At 46.2% G+C, this 17,152-nt stretch overlaps 1 protein-coding gene across 1 annotated transcript in view; it reads left to right on the top strand.

Moving 5' to 3' along the window:
* Nucleotides 1-7,129: 7,129 nt before the first annotated feature.
* LRP4 (low density lipoprotein receptor-related protein 4) overlaps nt 7,130-17,152 on the top strand; it is a gene marked incomplete at its 5' end in the record, with an annotated part of 29,483 nt that continues 19,460 nt past the window's right edge. The window contains 9 exons of the mRNA XM_009701650.1: nt 7,130-7,246; nt 9,291-9,404; nt 9,859-9,975; nt 12,386-12,514; nt 12,855-12,974; nt 13,105-13,230; nt 15,556-15,681; nt 16,129-16,263; nt 16,432-16,557. Of these exons, the coding sequence (XP_009699952.1) occupies nt 7,130-7,246; nt 9,291-9,404; nt 9,859-9,975; nt 12,386-12,514; nt 12,855-12,974; nt 13,105-13,230; nt 15,556-15,681; nt 16,129-16,263; nt 16,432-16,557 (1,110 nt within the window). The remainder of the gene's footprint in view (nt 7,247-9,290; nt 9,405-9,858; nt 9,976-12,385; nt 12,515-12,854; nt 12,975-13,104; nt 13,231-15,555; nt 15,682-16,128; nt 16,264-16,431; nt 16,558-17,152) is intronic.

The following is a 17,152-nucleotide window of genomic DNA, read 5'->3' as shown; positions in this document are numbered from 1 at the left end:
CTTCCCTTTTGATGTGCTGGCTGACTGTGCCAAGCATAAAGGTGGCAGCAGGAGTACAAGAGCAGGGGTGGGGGGTGAGCCCCTTGGAACAGCAACTTGAACTTTAAATCAATTTAAGCTTCTCACAGATCAGCACTGATGTTTGCACATAGTACATAGAACAGTCGGTTCACAGATTTTCTTTCCTTCTTTCCAGGGGAAAGAATATGTCTGTGAGATGCATACAGTGTTCTGGTTGGAGTGAAATTTTGGACAACTTTTCTGTTTTGAACTTGATTTATTTTTTATTTATTAACTTATACCAAGTCTGAAATTAGTGAATTTCTTTTTAGTACAAATACTGAGTTCTAAGTTTGGGTTGTCCTGATGAAGTCATCCTACAAGTCCCAGATATATTGAAGGCTTATTTAAAAAAACAGTGAGATTCCTCAAAAACCATGGGGCTAGTCTTCATGCTTGGGTAAGCCCAGTGGTTTGTTCTGCCTCAGGAACCTAAGTCTGTACAACCACATATATGGACTCCTCTGAGATGCTAAAGCTGTTGGGATTCTTTTTCAGCAATGTGTGGAAGTACAACTCTGACAGGAGTTCTAATATCATCAAGTAGATGTCTCTGGTCAGAAGAGTGAACAGAAGCGATTGCAAGGAATCTCACACTTCCAGTGGTCTGCTGCAAGCTAGTTTTACAGAGTTACAGGATTTTCTTTTTTCTCCTGTGAATGTCCTAACTTTCCAGAGAATTAAAGCTGCAACCATGCTTTTTTAAGATCTACTTTTCCTTCAGTGTATCAGCTCGTATGTATACTGTAAGCCAATACAACAACAAGAATGAGTTCCTGAATCAGTTCTGTCTGCTCCCTTGGGAAAGGAGGAGAATGAGAAGACATTGGATTGCTGGATTCCTAATAAAGAAAGAGAGCAAAACATGGGGTAGGGAAAAGGTGAAAATTACTTTAGCAAGTCAAGGTTCAGTCTTGCATCTGTGTCTATATAGCACTGCAGATGCTTGAGCAGTTGATTGGAGTTTATTAAGTTCTATATTAATGCAATTTTCTAGCCTTGAACTGGTAATCTATCATTTTGGTTAAAGAATGACAGATAGCTTGAAATGCACTGTGTGGGGAAAAAAAAGAAAGCGCAAAATACTTGGAAAACCAAGAGCAGACACAGGGAACATTCCTTCCTTTTGAGAGAGATTTTCAGTTTTGAGATAAAAGCTTAAAACACGGTGTGTTTTGTGTTGTTTTTTTAACATTCTGTTACAAACTATAAAACAAATTTCCACTTTTTGAGGCAGTTGCTCTAAGTTTTTCCTCAACTGTTAGCTTTTCTCCATACCCCAGACACTTTCCCCTTGTATTGATGTCCTCAGAGTGTCTGCCTCTCATAGGTATTTGCCCATCATTTTTGGGAGAGCTCTGCTTCTGCTTACCTGCCTGTGACAGAAACTGTTGTCCTTGCAACTCTGAAGCCCTGCTGTGATGGGAGCCAATTATTCCGTGACTTGTTTGCTTCCTGCTCTGGATCATGTTTACAAGCCAGGGTGCTGTAGTAATAATAGTAATAAGCAACCTCCCAGCTGTCATGCCAGCTTCATAGACTTTCTCTGGTGTCAGCTCACTGGCTTGCTGACAGCATCTGGCTTGGAAGCCCTTGCTACACTTGCAGAGAGTAGCTCAGCTGCCTTCCTGCCCTGTGCCAACAGAGGCTGCCTTGGACTGTCCCTAACGAAAGCCGCATGGAAGCGGAGGAATGGTTTTCATTCTGCCCTCCTGCATGCGCTTTGAAGTCCGGCGTGGTGTGAATGAGCCTTACTTCCTGTGGCAAGGGTGAAAGGACAACTGAGTAAACTTGGCCTGGGGATTGATAAATAGTTCTGTTTCTCCTAAGATACGCCAAATCCCCTTGTAACCATCCCCCAGTAGAGCTTTCCTGCTCTGATTTTTGGATCTGTCATACCTAATCAGCTTCTAAATGTGTAGCTCCTTGGGACACAGGCTTGATGAGCTCCGTGCGCTGTTGTACGATACTTTTTCATTTAAAGGGACTGAAGAGGAATTTATTCCTTACACCTTAAAGCTTACTGAAAGTGGTCTGCTGTTCCCATCTCATTGGGAAATTTAGGCACTTCCTGTTGAGCTACAACTCATTCAAGCCCGGGAGAGGGTCTCTTCCTTGCCAGGAACAGGACTATCAGCGTAGCCTGCTTATCGGTCCCACAACAAAATTTTCTGAGGTGATGTGAGGATAAAAATCTCACAGGTCTTTTAAAGTTTCCATTAATTTTAGTAAAAGAATCATCTTCCCTCTGCCCTTCACTTAATCATCAGCGCTGAGCTCAGATGCAAGAGCTCAGGTGAAGCTTCACTTCAAAACTTCAAGTTTTACTAATTGAGAACTCTTGACAAGAGATTAAATTTCTCTTCAAAAGACACCAGTTCCATATCTGCAACCATACTTCCATCATTTTATTGGGCTTGGAGTATGTGTGTTTCCTTTAAAAGGCATCAGAATTAGTGCAGTGCCCCCTTGGGCAGAGCGCCTGTGTTCAAATGGCTGTGAAAGATTGGATGTTGATACTCTTTTTAAATATTTTTTTTCTTTCTTTTTTTTTCCTTTGACCAGCAACATCCTTAAATAAAGTTCAGCAGTGCAACTGGAAACGTTTTATGTCATTCTGGAACTAGATTTGCCAAAATGTAGTCAGTAAAATGCAGTGTCTCCTGTTTCTTTCTGAGAGTGGTCTAACGTCCTTGATTCTTGTTTCTGGACTTGCTGCCCGCTGTGCTACAGATCTCGGCAAGCAGCTCTGTGTTCGTGTGTATGTATGTGCTCATGAGTGTGGATGTAGCTGGGGGTCAGGCTGCAGTTGTCTCTAATGCAGGTAACGTATTTTTGTTGAGTTTGTATTTATTTTTTTAGTTAACTTCTCATTCTTCACATGACCGAGAGTTTGTCTAATTAAACAAGCAGTATTGTTCAAACTGCTGCGCTCCAGAGCTCTGAACGCCAGTTGCTCGCTGTCCTTGGGTACAAAGCAACCTGCTCACCACAGGCAACAGGGATAAAGTGTTCAAAGGACAGTGGGACGTGATTCAGTCTGCGTTTCACCTTATAAACTTCCCTTTTCCCCTGCCCTCCCCCTTCCCCTTCTGCTCAGCCATAAAAAAGCGCCCTGTGTAATAGGAGTTGGGAGAGGGGGAGGAATAGCAGGCTTACGATAGACCTTGCTTTGCTGAAACCTTGGATGATGTCCAGTGTGACCATGCGGAGGGATGAGCTCAGGGAAATGGTTGGAAGTTCAAAGGCCTTTTTGTGTTGCTTCACTGTCAGTTGACAGATGTGCTCTCTTGGGCTGTCCCTGCCCAGCCTAGCTCTTCCCACCTACTCCCCTTCCCTGGACTGGTTCCCCATCCTGCCTCTCTGCTCCACTTGGGGAGGTGGGTTAGTCCCAGTCTGTCTGGGCATTTGTCTGTCTTCAACTCTGTCCTAGGACTTGCCTTTGCTCATCTGTTCTAAGAGAATACTGTTTCTTTGCACAGCTATGGAGGGATCAAGCTGGAATTGAGCAGGGAAGGGGGGACGAGGCTTAACTGTGTTTACTGTTGCGTTAGCTAATCCTGCTATGAGTAGTGGTGAAAGCATGTTAGCGCAATCTGTGATTACTTTCTCATCAGTGCAACCAGTGCCTCTGAAGGACTTGCAGCTTTCTTAGGAGGTAATAAATATCCTTCATTTTGCAGGTTGGGGAAGTGGGGCTGAAGAGACAGAACTGTCCCATGGTCATGCAAGCATCAATATCAACCTGGGAAGAGAATATAGGAGTTCTGTTTCCAGTCTTCTAGGTGCTAATCCAGCTTGTCCAGAGAGGTCTTGCTTCTCTGACAGTGAAAGGAGTTCCTACTGCTTCATTCTATTGCTGTGTACTCCTCTGACCATGGAAGTGCGGCTTTTAAAGTGTTATGTGAGTTAAAGCAATACACTTACCAAATTGTGTAGCTGCTCCATGATGTCAGGACAAAGTATGGTGGAGGTTGTTTGAATGTCCTAAATGTGACCTCTTAACTTTTGAATTTCCTCTTAACTTCAGATTTCCAAACACTTTGGATATATTTACAATGGGACTATACATTAACTCTAGGGTAGTGGTATGCCCTCAGCTTTAAGTCCAAAGGAATAAAACTCATCGAAATATGAAGTAATAAATGACCAACAGAATAATAACAACCTAGAGCAAAGGGGTGTACAGTGGAACTGAAGCCTGATGTGTTTAGAATGAATAGAAAGAAGCACAGGAATGTTTCTGTGTAGGCAGCTAGCTTTTTAATGGGGAGAAGGGATCGTGGATTTGGGAGGGCAGAGCTGGGAAGAGGAGGTTAGGAAGAGAGTGCCCCCATGTGAAAGCTGCTCCCAGAATCTGTTGCATTTTCCTTTGAAGCATCTATTTCTGACCATTATTAGATTCAGGTTACGAGTTTACGTGGATCCCTGCCCTGATCCCATTGACGGTTCCTCTGCTCTATGAGACATCAGCCTTCATTCATTTTTTTTTTTTGTGTTGGTTTTTTTTTTGGTTTTGTTTGTTTTGTTTTCTTTAAGTGGGTTTGTGTTTTTTCTTCCTCCTTTAAAGGAGAGCTCCTATAGAAGAGGATTTATCTCCCCCCTGGTGTTGTCTGGCCCGGCACACACTTGTGGTCTTCTGGGGTGGGAATTACATCCTCCTTTATATGTGGCAGTTTGTGTTTTGCCCTCTTCCCCCTGCTCCCCCTCCCCTGTGTTTGAAGCTCAATTTTTATATTTAGAGGGCGTATGAAATCGGCTGAACTGCTCCCTGTAGGGGTGGAATTTCATTTTGTGTCATTACCTCATGAAGGGAGGCAGCAGTTCAGTGGGATAATGGTGTCGGCTCTGAACCAGCGCTAATGGCCTAACCCTCTGGGAGCCTGAAGAATTCTCCCCTGGAGAGTCAGCATGCAAATTCCCTTCCAGGTGGCTCCTGTGCAGTCCTTTGGTGATTAGTCATGCTGGGATCGGGGAGAGCAGACAGAAAAGCATATGCTGGGGGATGGTCTTAGTACTGAAACTGCAGCTGAGGCCGTGGAAGGCTTGCTCAGCATGCAACGTATGGAAGTTGTGCTTGGGGGAGAGAGGGCTGATCTGTGGGACTGCCCCTCTGAATCCAAAAATCTGTCTTGGTTTTGTTTGGGAACTGGAGTGTTTTCCCCTTCTGCCTGTCCTGGGGAAGAAGGGGAAGCTCGCTCTCCATTTTGATGCGGCAGCACAGGGGTGCTGAGAGAAAGCGCAATGTTAGGAAATAGGGTCAGCTGTTGGAAAACCAGAGTGCTGTCGAACCTGTGGGGTGAAAATACAGATTTGTGTGCTTCCCTCTCCTTCATACCTCTCTGGGGCCTCGAAGGAGCTGGATCTGACCTGGACATATATCTGCAGCGGGCATCCTGGACACGATGGGAAGAACCTTTTCCCAAGGGTCAGTGCAGGATTCTCTATTTTGTCACCTAGCGCAGGGTTCGGCGTTGAGAACAGTGATGCCCACAGTGATGTCCTCTCAGATACAGAGATGCCTATCCCTTCCATACTGCAGGAATGGCTGAGAAGATGATCGAAATTTGTGGTTAGGAAAAGAGACACTAGAGCAAGTCTGAATTTAACTGCATTAGTGTATTCTTAGGGTGGGAGGCTTTTAGGACAGGCCCTTGGTGAGAAATGTTGGAGGACTTGCTATAGAGCGCAGTGAATGATTCTGTACAGTGTAATCCATGCTGCTTTCACAGGACATTGGCAGCAGTCCTGGGCCAAGGGGAAATGGAGGGTTGAGGAAGCTGGAAAAGCTGAAGACATGACTATTTGTTCTCATTATTAAATCCTCCTCCTTGTGTGTGTGGCTGCTGTCTTCACCTTCTTCTTTTACTTGCCTCCCTCCCCTCACGCTCCCACCTCCAGGACAGCGTTGGCAGGGGAAGAGGTTGCAGCATAGCAGAAGAGGGCTGACCCGCCTGGTGACAGATGGGAGATGCTGTCGGCAAGCTGGGCCGGGATGAAAGGGTTTCAGGCACTAGCCTCTCCAGCCCTCACCCCTTTGCATCGCTGAGGGAACATTGTTCTTTGGAGAACACACCTGTCAGGAACAGTTTTGTGCAGCCCCTTCCATACCACAGCTGGCAGCACATAAAAGCATGAACCTCCCGGGGTTGAGTGTTCCTCTCATCTGTGCGGGGAAGGACAGGGCTGTTGCTCCCCCTTGAATTCCAGCTTTGTGGCTCCAGGCCTCTTCAAACACTGTGGATTTGTGGTTCCACTCCATTGTCAGCAGACTCCTGTTTAGGCAAGCATCATTGCATGTTTGCCCCCTTCCTCTGTCCCTTCTGGAGACCTCTAGCAGGGTTTGGACTCTTATTGCCCACACCTGAGGTACAGCAAATTATCCCCAGCAGTGGATTCCTGCCTCCAAGCTTCTTCTTGCAGGTTTGTTAGACCAAAATGGTGACAGAGTCCCTGTGCTGGAACACAGACTGTAGCGTGTACCTTGCAAAATCCTGTTCCCAAAAACATCGCTTCTGATAGTTCTCACTCTAAAGAAATTGGGGTGTAATAGCAACAGGATGGACTGCGCTGGGAGGTATGTAGGAAAAATGTTGATAATGTAATTTTGCTTGTTATAAAGCAAGTGCAGTTATGGGAGGACAGCAGGCTCAGAGATGAAAGAGAAAAAACGAACTTGGTGGGGGAATTGTGGCAACTACTTTATTGTTGAAAGGTCATTGCTTCTCTGGGGAGGAAAGACTGCCAAGCTACAGACCTACCCTGGCTCCCCATCTGAGGGACAGCTCTTCCTCATGACTTGAAATTTTATGTCTTTTCTTTCTAAGAGGTGTAGTCGTCCTCCCTCGGGATGGAAGTTGTTGAAAGGTCATTGCTTCTCTGGGGAGGAAAGACTGCCAAGCTACAGACCTACCCTGGCTCCCCATCTGAGGGACAGCTCTTCCTCATGACTTGAAATTTTGTCTTTTGTTTCTAAGAGGTGTAGTCGTCCTCCCTCAGGATGGAAGGAACTTTGCTTTCAGGAAGGAAGCTGGCTGCAGCTCCATGAGGTGTTTCTTTGCTGTTGCAGTGCTGCCCACTTGCTCCCCTTTGGACTTCCACTGTGACAATGGGAAGTGTATCCGTCGGTCGTGGGTCTGCGATGGAGACAATGACTGTGAGGATGATTCTGATGAACAGGACTGCCGTAAGTCACCTCTTTGAGGGGAGAGGGTGCCTGCCTGCCATGGCTGGGGAAAGCTGACCCTTTTTATTACAGGAACGTAAGAGTTTATCCACTGAATCAGACCTTTGGCTTGTAATAAGCTATATCCTGCCTCTGACGGAGGTGTGTACCTGATGTCCGTAAGCCCTGCCGCCTTGGCACTTGGCTTGCTCTTCAGGTGCATGTCCTGGGGGAGGGGATGCTTCTCCATCCAGCTGGAGAACGTTTATGCCCTCCAGCTTTGCTAGTTAATGTCCCATGAAGCACTTCCCCAAGCTGAGCTCTTCGTGTCCTCCCCTGTTTGTGGAAACACCTCACCTCTGCCAAATCCTGCTGCACTGCCTGTCTGGCTGACTTCCTGTGGCCTCAGGTTCCACTGTCTGACTTTTCTGCTGTGCCGGGCTGTCCCCAGCATCCTCTCCCTTCAAACAGAGCTCCCTGAGGAGAGGGAGGTGCTGTAAGGATGCTGCCCACACAGAGACCGGTTACCCTGAACACTGACTGTCTGCTGCCATGTGAGGTGCCATCTTCAAAAGAGTTGCCATGGCAGGCTGGTAGCTGTGAGCCCTGCCGTTGTGCTTCTACAGATTATCAAAGTGGAGGGGAATTTTGCCTGAGTCTTTGGAGTTCAGCCCCCTCCTTTCCCCTTTGTGTTGAGGATAAGGGTTACTTGTGGCTGCCTTCCGTTAGCAAAAGGTGTTCAGGGATACAGCTTTTCTTCTCCACAATAAATCGTCAGGTCCATACTTGGCAGCACGTGCCAGAGAACCAGAGTGTTATGTAGCACTGGAGCTTCAGCTTCTCTGAAACTGGACTGGTTATTAGGGCTGGCGTCAGGCTGCAGTTAGGAGCAGAACTATTTTACTATCTGGTTGAGATAGTCGCAGTTGCTTAATAAGCATCACTCTACAGCCCTTGAATTCTACAAAAGTTGTGTGCGTGGTGCTCCAGAGTGGCTCTGATGGAGGAATCACATCTCAAGAAATGCAAAAATAAAGCACTTGGCTGTAAAGTATTCAGTGTCCAATACCTACGTGGAATTGAATTCACTTTTTGATCAGTATGTCCCTGATCTTTGCCTGACCTTTTGGGCAAAAGGCTGGCAAGCAAGGTTCAGGAGTTTGACATCCTGTGTGATTCTCTGGATCACAGGACTAAGCTCAGTTTTCCAGTCTATTGAAAGATTTTAATGAAAAGAAGATATATAGGTCTGGGTCTGTTTGGTCTTCTGTTTTTCAGAAAAAGCTGGAATGCCCTCATATCTAAGACAACAGTGGAGAAGGGTGTGATCAAAAGATTTCGAGACTAATGAAAGGAGGAAGGCAAGGTTCCATGAAAAAGAGACTCCTAGGAGGTTGTTCAGACTAGCATGTAACCATGGGAGAGTTTCTGTTGGATTGAGGTCCTCAGGTGTTAATTTTGCAGTCCCTTTCCTTTCCTCGCTGGTCTGCAGAGAAGCTTCCTTAGAAGACTGGCAAAGAGGGTGGAATGAGGCTGCAAATAGTGAGGCGTTCAGAAGAGGAAATTTAAATTTTTCTCTCCCTTTCCAATGAACATTCCTTTCCTTTTGAAGATAGCTTTGGCATTGTTGTGAAAAGAAGGTGGAGATACAATTCTACCAGCAATTTTTTGTTAGATAACGATAGAGCCTATTAATTCCTTTAAAAAGAGGCCTGGATTGCCTTTTTTTTCTGTGCAGGGATCTCTTGAGCCTGGCTTGGGGCTGTGCTAGAATACCAGTGCAGGGTGGGTGGCTTCATCTCTGTTCCAGGTACTGCCTCCAACCCATGTTCTCAGGTTTTAGAGCCTGCTGTACTATTGACTTATGGATGGAGTGGAAAATAGACACTCAAGAAATCTTACAGTGGCCCTCCTGGTATTGTTCAGGGAAGGGAAGTCAGCTCTCCAACATTGCGGTGTCCTTGGAGGACAATGTTGCTTGATTTGTAACACATCACGGATTTGATGTTCTGCAAGGTAAATCTTCTTGCCTTGCCTTCACCTCATCTCCATTGTGTCCCTGCAGCTCCACGGGAGTGTGAGGAAGATGAGTTCTCATGTCAGAATGGGTACTGCATCCGCAGCTTGTGGCACTGCGATGGTGACAACGACTGTGGTGACAACAGCGATGAGCAGTGTGGTGAGTAACGTGGCCCTACAAACATTACCCTGCCAGTGCTTTAAAAGGGGTTGCACAGACTCCGACCTGTGCAGTCCTAGGATCCCCTGAGCGTAGTGAGGGCTTGCAGCTGGCTTGTCTGGGCTGGGCTTGTGGGATGTTCCGTTCCCAGCGCTGGCTGCTTGGGATCTCGGGGTGTGTGGCTTACCTGCCAGGCAAAAATCACTTGAGGCCTGCTACTCCTTGACATGGTGTTGTGAAGTCCCATGGATTCTTTTTGAATCCAGCACTCTGTGTCAGTCAAATGAACAATCAGATTTTGCTCAGGCACTGTGTAACATGGGTATGTATGGTTTAATGAGCAGTCTTGTTTGTGGGTGCCCTAGGAGCTTCAGGAGCTTCAGGAGCATGGTGCCGTTGTTTCCTGGGTACTCTGAGAAAAGCCAAGGCTTTGTTTGCATTGCTGTCTCTGCAGATATGAGAAAGTGCTCAGAGAAGGAGTTTCGTTGCAGTGACGGTAGCTGCATAGCTGAGCACTGGTTCTGTGATGGTGACACAGACTGCAAGGATGGCTCCGATGAAGAGAATTGCCGTAAGTGCTCTCCTTGCTTTGTAACCACAGGAAAAAGCCCTTTGGACCTGCTCCTGTCTTGGGGTTTGGCACAGTTTCTGCAGCAGAGATCAAAAACAAGTTAGTCCTGCCTGTACTGACAGCTATGCCACCTTCTGTTGCCTACCCCAGAGGGCACAAGAGAATGGTATGTCTCTTGTGTTAACCTCACGGGCGTACTTCATCTGTGCCTGCCTGCTTCTCTCTTCCTTCCCATGGCTGTGTGACCTTAAAGTCAGAGCAGGAGGCTTACGCTTTACTGAATACAGCTCTATATAAAACCATTGGAGTTGGAGGGCAAGGGGGAAGGGGAGAAAACTATTCCCTTCTTTTTCCTCTTGCCTGATTCCTGCCTGAAATTTCGGGGTGGAGGGGGCTCTGCCCACTGACAGCATCCTTAAGGCCTGCACGTCCCCAGCTGGCATGCGGCAGGGACTGCCTGCCTGACCAACCTCTCTTCACTCGGATGCTTTATGCAGGACGTAGTCTGAAAAGTGACTGATGAGGAAGGGGGGCTGTGAGAGCCCTCAACAGTTGTTTTCTCCTCCACCTTCAGAGGCTTGTAGCAAGTGGGACAGGAGTCTATTATGTCCCTTCCTAACCCCCACTGCCTCTCTCCTGTGTCTGTGAGCGCTGTCAGTGTCTATGGAAGTTGCAGTGGTCCCTTCCCCCACCGTGCTCTCAAAGGCATTTTGCAGAATTTGTTCTAGATAGCAGGAAACTTCAAAAGGCTCTGGGAGGGGCATCAGGGCTGCCCGCTCCTGAAGGGCAGGGGGAGTGGATGCATGGGGGAGTTGTCTTTTATCTCTCCAGATAATGAGAGTTGGCAGAGAGCCAGGGGCTGCAAACATTTCTAAGCCGGAAAAGGGCTCTAAAAGGAAGCCAGCCTGTCTCCCTCTCCTTTCCCCCTCTCCCTTTCTCCATCCCTTGCCTGTCACTTCCCTGCAGGCCATGAATAGACCCTCAGGAAGGGAGGGGAGATGTTTCAACCTTGCCTCCTGCAGGAGTGGAGGGGCACCCAGAACTGGTGCCCTTGCTTCTCTGAGCTGGAATGCTTCTCCAGTCCTGGCTGGCAGTTGTCTCTACAAGGCGTTTTAAGTAACTCACTCAGAAGCTCAGTTTGGCTACCTCCCTTTCTCTTATTTTCCTCAATGTGGTTGTCATCTGTTCCTTATCTCCAGTCCTGCTTGTCATTCATCTGGGACAAGGTGGGACTACACTGTTCTTTTTTGTCTGTTTTTTTTTCTTTTTTGTGTGTGTGTTATAACTGAATCGTACTACATGAGTATTTAAATCTCTGACTTCATTTTCTTCTCAAGGAGACCCAAACGCTCCTTTGGCGAGGCACACGTTGCACACGTTAACATGTATTTCGGTATCCAGCCACTGGATCCTTACTGAACTAGAGCTCTTAATGCATGCCTGCAGGCTGTACCCACTACTTCAGGTTGGAGTGGCAGGTGTAGTTCACTTCCCAGACTGACAGTCTTTCTCTTCCCTTTTGTTTAATGGATTTCTTTTCAGAGCTCTTCACTTGGAAGATTCATATGCCTGAAACATGCAGTTCGTTCTCTAGACAGTATGAGAAGAGGTGTCAGGTTCTGTTGAGTGCGACTCAAAATATTTTTCATCCCTCCCCACATAGTGTATTGTTGAACAGAGAACAGTGGGCAGATCCTTGGCTATAAGTTTGTTGGGCTTTGCCCAGGGTCATCTGTCTGGCAGTGCTCCTTACTGATAAGGCACGGGTTTTTTTGGCAACAGCTTGAGGGGAAAGGGAGGGGGGAAGTCCTGAAAAGTCAGGTGCAAACCTGGGCACCTTGCTGCTTGCTTGCTTCCTTTGGTCTTCAAGTGCTTATTTTTGTCAAAATTTTAAAGGAATCATTCCATACTTTAGCCTTGCATTCTGGCATGCCTCAATCTTTAATACAGAGCTACTCCAAAGAGTATCTTTATTTTTCCATCTGGTTTTGTATGTACCTTTTTCAGGTTTAATAAAAAATTTCAACACTTTCTGGAGTGCACTAAAACAAGCGTCTCAAGTATAAGGTGGAAGGTGACACTCTTGGATCCTTTTTGTTGCTTTCCCATCAACCCTTCCTTCTTCATAGCTGTTTCCTTCTCTAGAACTTAATGGGTCATGAAAAGTTAGTGTTACAACATCCTATGTAGTACTTTTTAATTATTTTTAGTGGATTGTCTGCATGGGTGTCTTTTATATATAGGTTTAACCTGCCCCCCAGTGAAACACAAACAGCATTCAAGTTCCTCTCAGTAATACAAGTCATGTAAAGATACACAGCAATGGCTAGTAACTAGATTGAGAAGGTTGCAGCTAAACCGGATTGTGCCCTGTCACCTCAGGCGTTTTTTTCTTTGATTCCCTTGTTAGCATCAGATGTTCCAGCTGCCACCTGCAGCTTGGAGGAGTTCCAGTGTGCATATGGACGCTGCATCTTGGACATCTACCACTGTGATGGCGATGATGACTGTGGGGACTGGTCTGATGAATCTGACTGCTGTAAGTTAGCGCAGAGTGATTTACTGGTCCAAGCATTGGAGCTGCAAACCTAAACGGATTTTGCATTGGCTGGAGAGGGGTTGCAGTGTAGATGGCAATCTAATTGTTCACACACAAGCTGGCTCTTTTGTTATTCTTTTTTTTAACTCGGGGAAAACGAGAATAGTGATGGGAACTGTGTAGTCAGCACACTTCTGTGTACAGGAATTAAAGCAATTTCCAGGAGGAGTCTAATCAGGACCAAGTTCCACAACAGTGGAGTGTAAGGGTGGTGCTGAGGGGCTTTGGGGATGTTACATGGGTCCGAGTTTGCTCTTTGTGTTCTTTACCACATCTGCAGCATCTCACCAGCCTTGTCGCTCTGGAGAGTTCATGTGCAACAGTGGCTTATGCATTAACGCTGGCTGGAGGTGTGATGGAGACTTCGACTGTGATGATCAGTCAGATGAGAGGAACTGCAGTGAGTGCTGGGAACTGGTCGAAGCGTTCAGTTTCGGCAGATGCAAAAGAATGTTTGGGACTGTTAGCTTTGGAACTGGGTCTCCTCTGGTCCTTCTTGCTCATCTCATGTTCTTTTTTTGATCCCTCAGCTACGTCTATGTGCACAGCTGACCAGTTCCGCTGTAAATCAGGGCGCTGTGTCCGTCTGTCCTGGCGTTGTGATGGGGAAGATGACTGCTCTGACAACAGTGATGAGGAGAACTGTGAAAACACAGGTTTGGCCTGCTGCCTTGCTGCTTATAGCTAACCTTTCCATCTTGGAGGTAATAGGTAGTGAAGTCTCTTTTGGATTGCTTCACTGAGTTCAGCCTAGAGTTTCCAAAGAATGGGATCTATGGGCTATCTTGTACACTTGCAAACAGGTGCAGGTCTGTGTGCTTAAACTGACTTAAGTGATGGTGTTTTCTGGTCAAATATCAGATCCCTGTGTCTTCCTGTCCTGTCCCTACACTATGAATTACCACAGATCTCGGAGTTTATTCCGTTCAGACTTGGAAACATTAATAGTGTGCAAAGTTGCTACCTTTGTCAAATGGACTATGTCTAACTCTTCCCTTTTAGATAGTTCTGGGTAGCTGTCATGTTGCATTGTGAAATTGCCAGCAATTCTAGCAGGCAGTGGAATCAAAATGAGCATTTTGTGGAAGTGAAAGTTAAAACCTTTGTTTTAGAGGTTCAGGGTGTCAGCTTCCCCCTTAGATATTTTCTCAGGAGTCTCTTTCTAGTAATCATTTTGCATATAGCCATTCTTTTGTGTAATAGTGGTTACGGAGAAGAGGAGAGTTTCAACAGGCCCTAGTGTTATGGTAGGATTCAAGGAATGTCTAGAATCTTCTATTTTCCTTAAATCCTTCAGGTTGTCTGTAGGCCTTGTTGAGGAATAGTGTGTGCTGGCCCATAAATTCATCCCAATGAGTGGAGCCCAGCTGTGCGTATTGACCCTTCTGGATCAGTGTATTTTAAACAGTGGGTTTAGGGGTGACAAAAGGGATTTGTGAAACTGTGCCACTTGTTTGGGCCTGTTGAGGAGGGGAGAGTGGGTGTTCTATAAGGACAGCTGAGCTGGGAGGACCTGGAGAGGCACGCTTTGTAGCCATTTGAGAGCAGCTGCTCTAGACTGGTCAGCTCTCGTGAGCACCAGTGTGCAGGAGATGGTGGTGATCCTGGAAAAAGCAATTGTACTTAAAGACAAGCCGGTAACCCTGCTTCCTCATCCTGATAACAAAGGTTTTTAAAGGTATTGAAAGAACGGTTGCCACCCAGAAGCCAACTCAAACTTCCAGAGCCATTGAAATTCAACCTCTCCACCTCAAACCAAATCCGAGGTGGTTGAATATAGCTATTTTTACTGTAAGGTTAGTTGTGCAGTTCTGCTTTAGGTCTATGGTGATAGTCAGCATGTAAAAATTAACTCAGGGCTTCCAAGCACAATGTGTACTGGCTCATCTAAGCAAAATAATGTGCTGTCTTAATGTCCATTGCAAGAGTTAAAATCCTGTGTCACCTCTTGGATTTAGAGCAGAATTATATTTTTATTGGCCATAGAGAGAAGATTCCTAGAATACTAGGAGATCAGCTGATGTGAGCGTCTTTGTGTTTGATATAACAAATGTAGGCCAAGTTTCAGGATCCTTCATATAAAGCATTCCTGTGCTCTGAAAAGTGAATCTGCATGTGATTTGGTTTTATGTTCCCAGTTGGTGTGTCTGTTAATTCTTATTTGTACTTCTTGTTAATCTCACAACTACTCTTTTCCATGCTGCTTACAGGCAGTCTGCCATTCTAATTGGTTTCTTTGCAGATAACTGTATTGTCCTGTTGTCTCCTAGGATTATCAGAGGGAGATGATTTGGAAACCGCTAACCAAGTCAGCTTAAGAGCTACAAGAAATAAGAGGCAACAGGACAGTGCAGTTATTACTGAAGAAACAATCAGACTGGCAAAGTCCCTACAAAGAGTATTACTTTACTTACAAGAATTCTGCAGAGTCTCCCTGCCAACAGCAGAAGTTGAAGGATGTAGCTCATGTGTGAAATCCTGTTGCCTGAGCTCAGATTTCAAGGATGCATGTAAATCTCATTCCAAGTCCGTCACAGTGCAGTTAGGGCTGGACAAGACGCTCATTCCTAGGCAGGTTTAAGATCCATAGCCATGCTGGGGTGACATATCAGATGATTAAAGTGAGGAATTGACTCCTCTCTTGCACATACTGAGTAGGGTTGTGGAATCTGGAACCAAAGAGAACTAAGCCGGGACCTTCCAGTCATTCTGAGAGAAACTAAATAGCTAAACTTCCCAATAAAGCAACATTGGACTCAGTCTGGAGGAGAGTTCACAGGCCTCCAAATCAGCGTAAAGATATGTGGAGCAGTAAGGAGTGCAAGATGAGCTGAATTCAAGGAAAGAGGAAGTCACGGATTTGTGCTGATATGTAAAGTTTATAAAAAATCTTAGAAAATGTTCTGTGGCCTTGTCTTCACCATGGCTGTGGTTCCATCACTAAGCTGTGGTGTGCTTACTTTCCCCTTCTTCTCTTGCAGGGACCCCTCAGTGTGCTCCAGACCAGTTCCTGTGTGGAAATGGGCGTTGTATTGGCCAGAGGAAGCTGTGCAATGGAGCAAACGATTGTGGAGATGGCAGTGATGAGAGCCCGCACCAAAACTGCCGTAAGTCCTCTAAGTTCAGTCTCAAATGTAAATGGAGGCACTGTGATGTGTGGCAGTCTACTTGGTGTTCCTCAAGGATGTGTGTAAGGAAGAAAACCTGGGCTGTGATAATGGGAGAGAGTTTAGACTGAGGAAAAAGGCCTTGGTGGTTTTGCCAATTGCATACTGCAGGCAAGGAGTAATGGGGAGAAGATTATGATCTCAGATATCAAAGTTTGTCTGCAGAGATAGCGAATCCTAAAAGCATTTTGTTCTGAGCTTCGTCGTCCCCTTTAGTTGTGGGCTGCAGGGGAGAGTTCTGACTGCGAAGACGCAGCTTCCAGCACAGCCTGTGTCCTCCCGCTCTTGCTCGGCCAGTTCTGAAGGGCGACTGCTGCCTAGCAGCTGAGGACACAAGCAGCTGCCTCGTGGTTTCAGCTCAGTTATCTTCACATGTTCCTTTTGCAGGCCCACGAACAGGGGAGGAGAACTGTAATGTCAACAATGGTGGCTGTGCTCAGAAGTGCCAGATGGTACGAGGGATGGTGCAGTGCACCTGCCATACAGGTTACAGGCTCCTGGAAGATGGCCGATCATGCCAAGGTGGGTTTTTGGAGCAGTAGCATCCTCCCTGCTGCTTTGATGTGCTTGAACTTGATGGCTATGATAGGATGCAGACCAGAGCATGAAAGCAGAAGCAAGCTATCTGTGAGATTGCCTGATTTGTTGATGATCTAATGGTAACTTTCTCCCTTTGTCTGTAACATGTAGATGTGAATGAGTGTGCCGAGGAAGGTTACTGCAGCCAAGGCTGTACCAACAGCGAAGGAGGCTTCCAATGCTGGTGTGAGCAAGGCTATGAGCTGCGACCTGACAAGCGCAGCTGCAAAGCTCTAGGTAAAGAGGAGTTCAGCCTTATTCTGGTTTGTGTGTGTTGGTCCAGCTCTCATAATTTTGTCTCTAATGCTTCATTGGCAGCATTATGTTGTTCACCAAGCCAACATGTGAGGAAAAGGAAGTACCTGGATTTGTATTCGATATGCCCAGGCTGTTGGTGAATGCATGTGGAAATTTTGTGTGATTTTGACCATGGAGAGAATACTTGACTGTTTCTTTTCCCTGCCAGCAGGACAGCCCTTGCCTTCTTTTCCTAGTCCCTTGTCATTCCTGGTGACCCAGACCCTGGGACAAAAGCAGCCTCCTGCCTCTGTCTCTGTTCAGGAAGTGTCTTAACCTTTCCAGTGAGTGAGATTGTATCATACCTCTTTGTGGTTTGACCCTTCACACTGGTCACCAGTCCTAAATGCTGTGAGTGGCTGCGGTGTGGACATCTGCTGGTTTTTAAGGGCATCTCTACACTTGTTTACCTTTATTCCTCAGCTCCTCTAATGTGGGAGCCGAGGAATTAGAAATTACATTTAAAGAATTAAGATTTCATGATTTCATTAGGAATTCCCCTCATGAAATCCATAAAGGATGATGAGACTGGGGT

Source organism: Cariama cristata, unplaced genomic scaffold (genome assembly GCF_000690535.1).
Source record: "Cariama cristata isolate BGI_N322 unplaced genomic scaffold, ASM69053v1 scaffold16446, whole genome shotgun sequence".
Taxonomy (NCBI): domain Eukaryota; kingdom Metazoa; phylum Chordata; class Aves; order Cariamiformes; family Cariamidae; genus Cariama; species Cariama cristata.
This window is presented reverse-complemented; position numbering and strand designations above follow the sequence as displayed.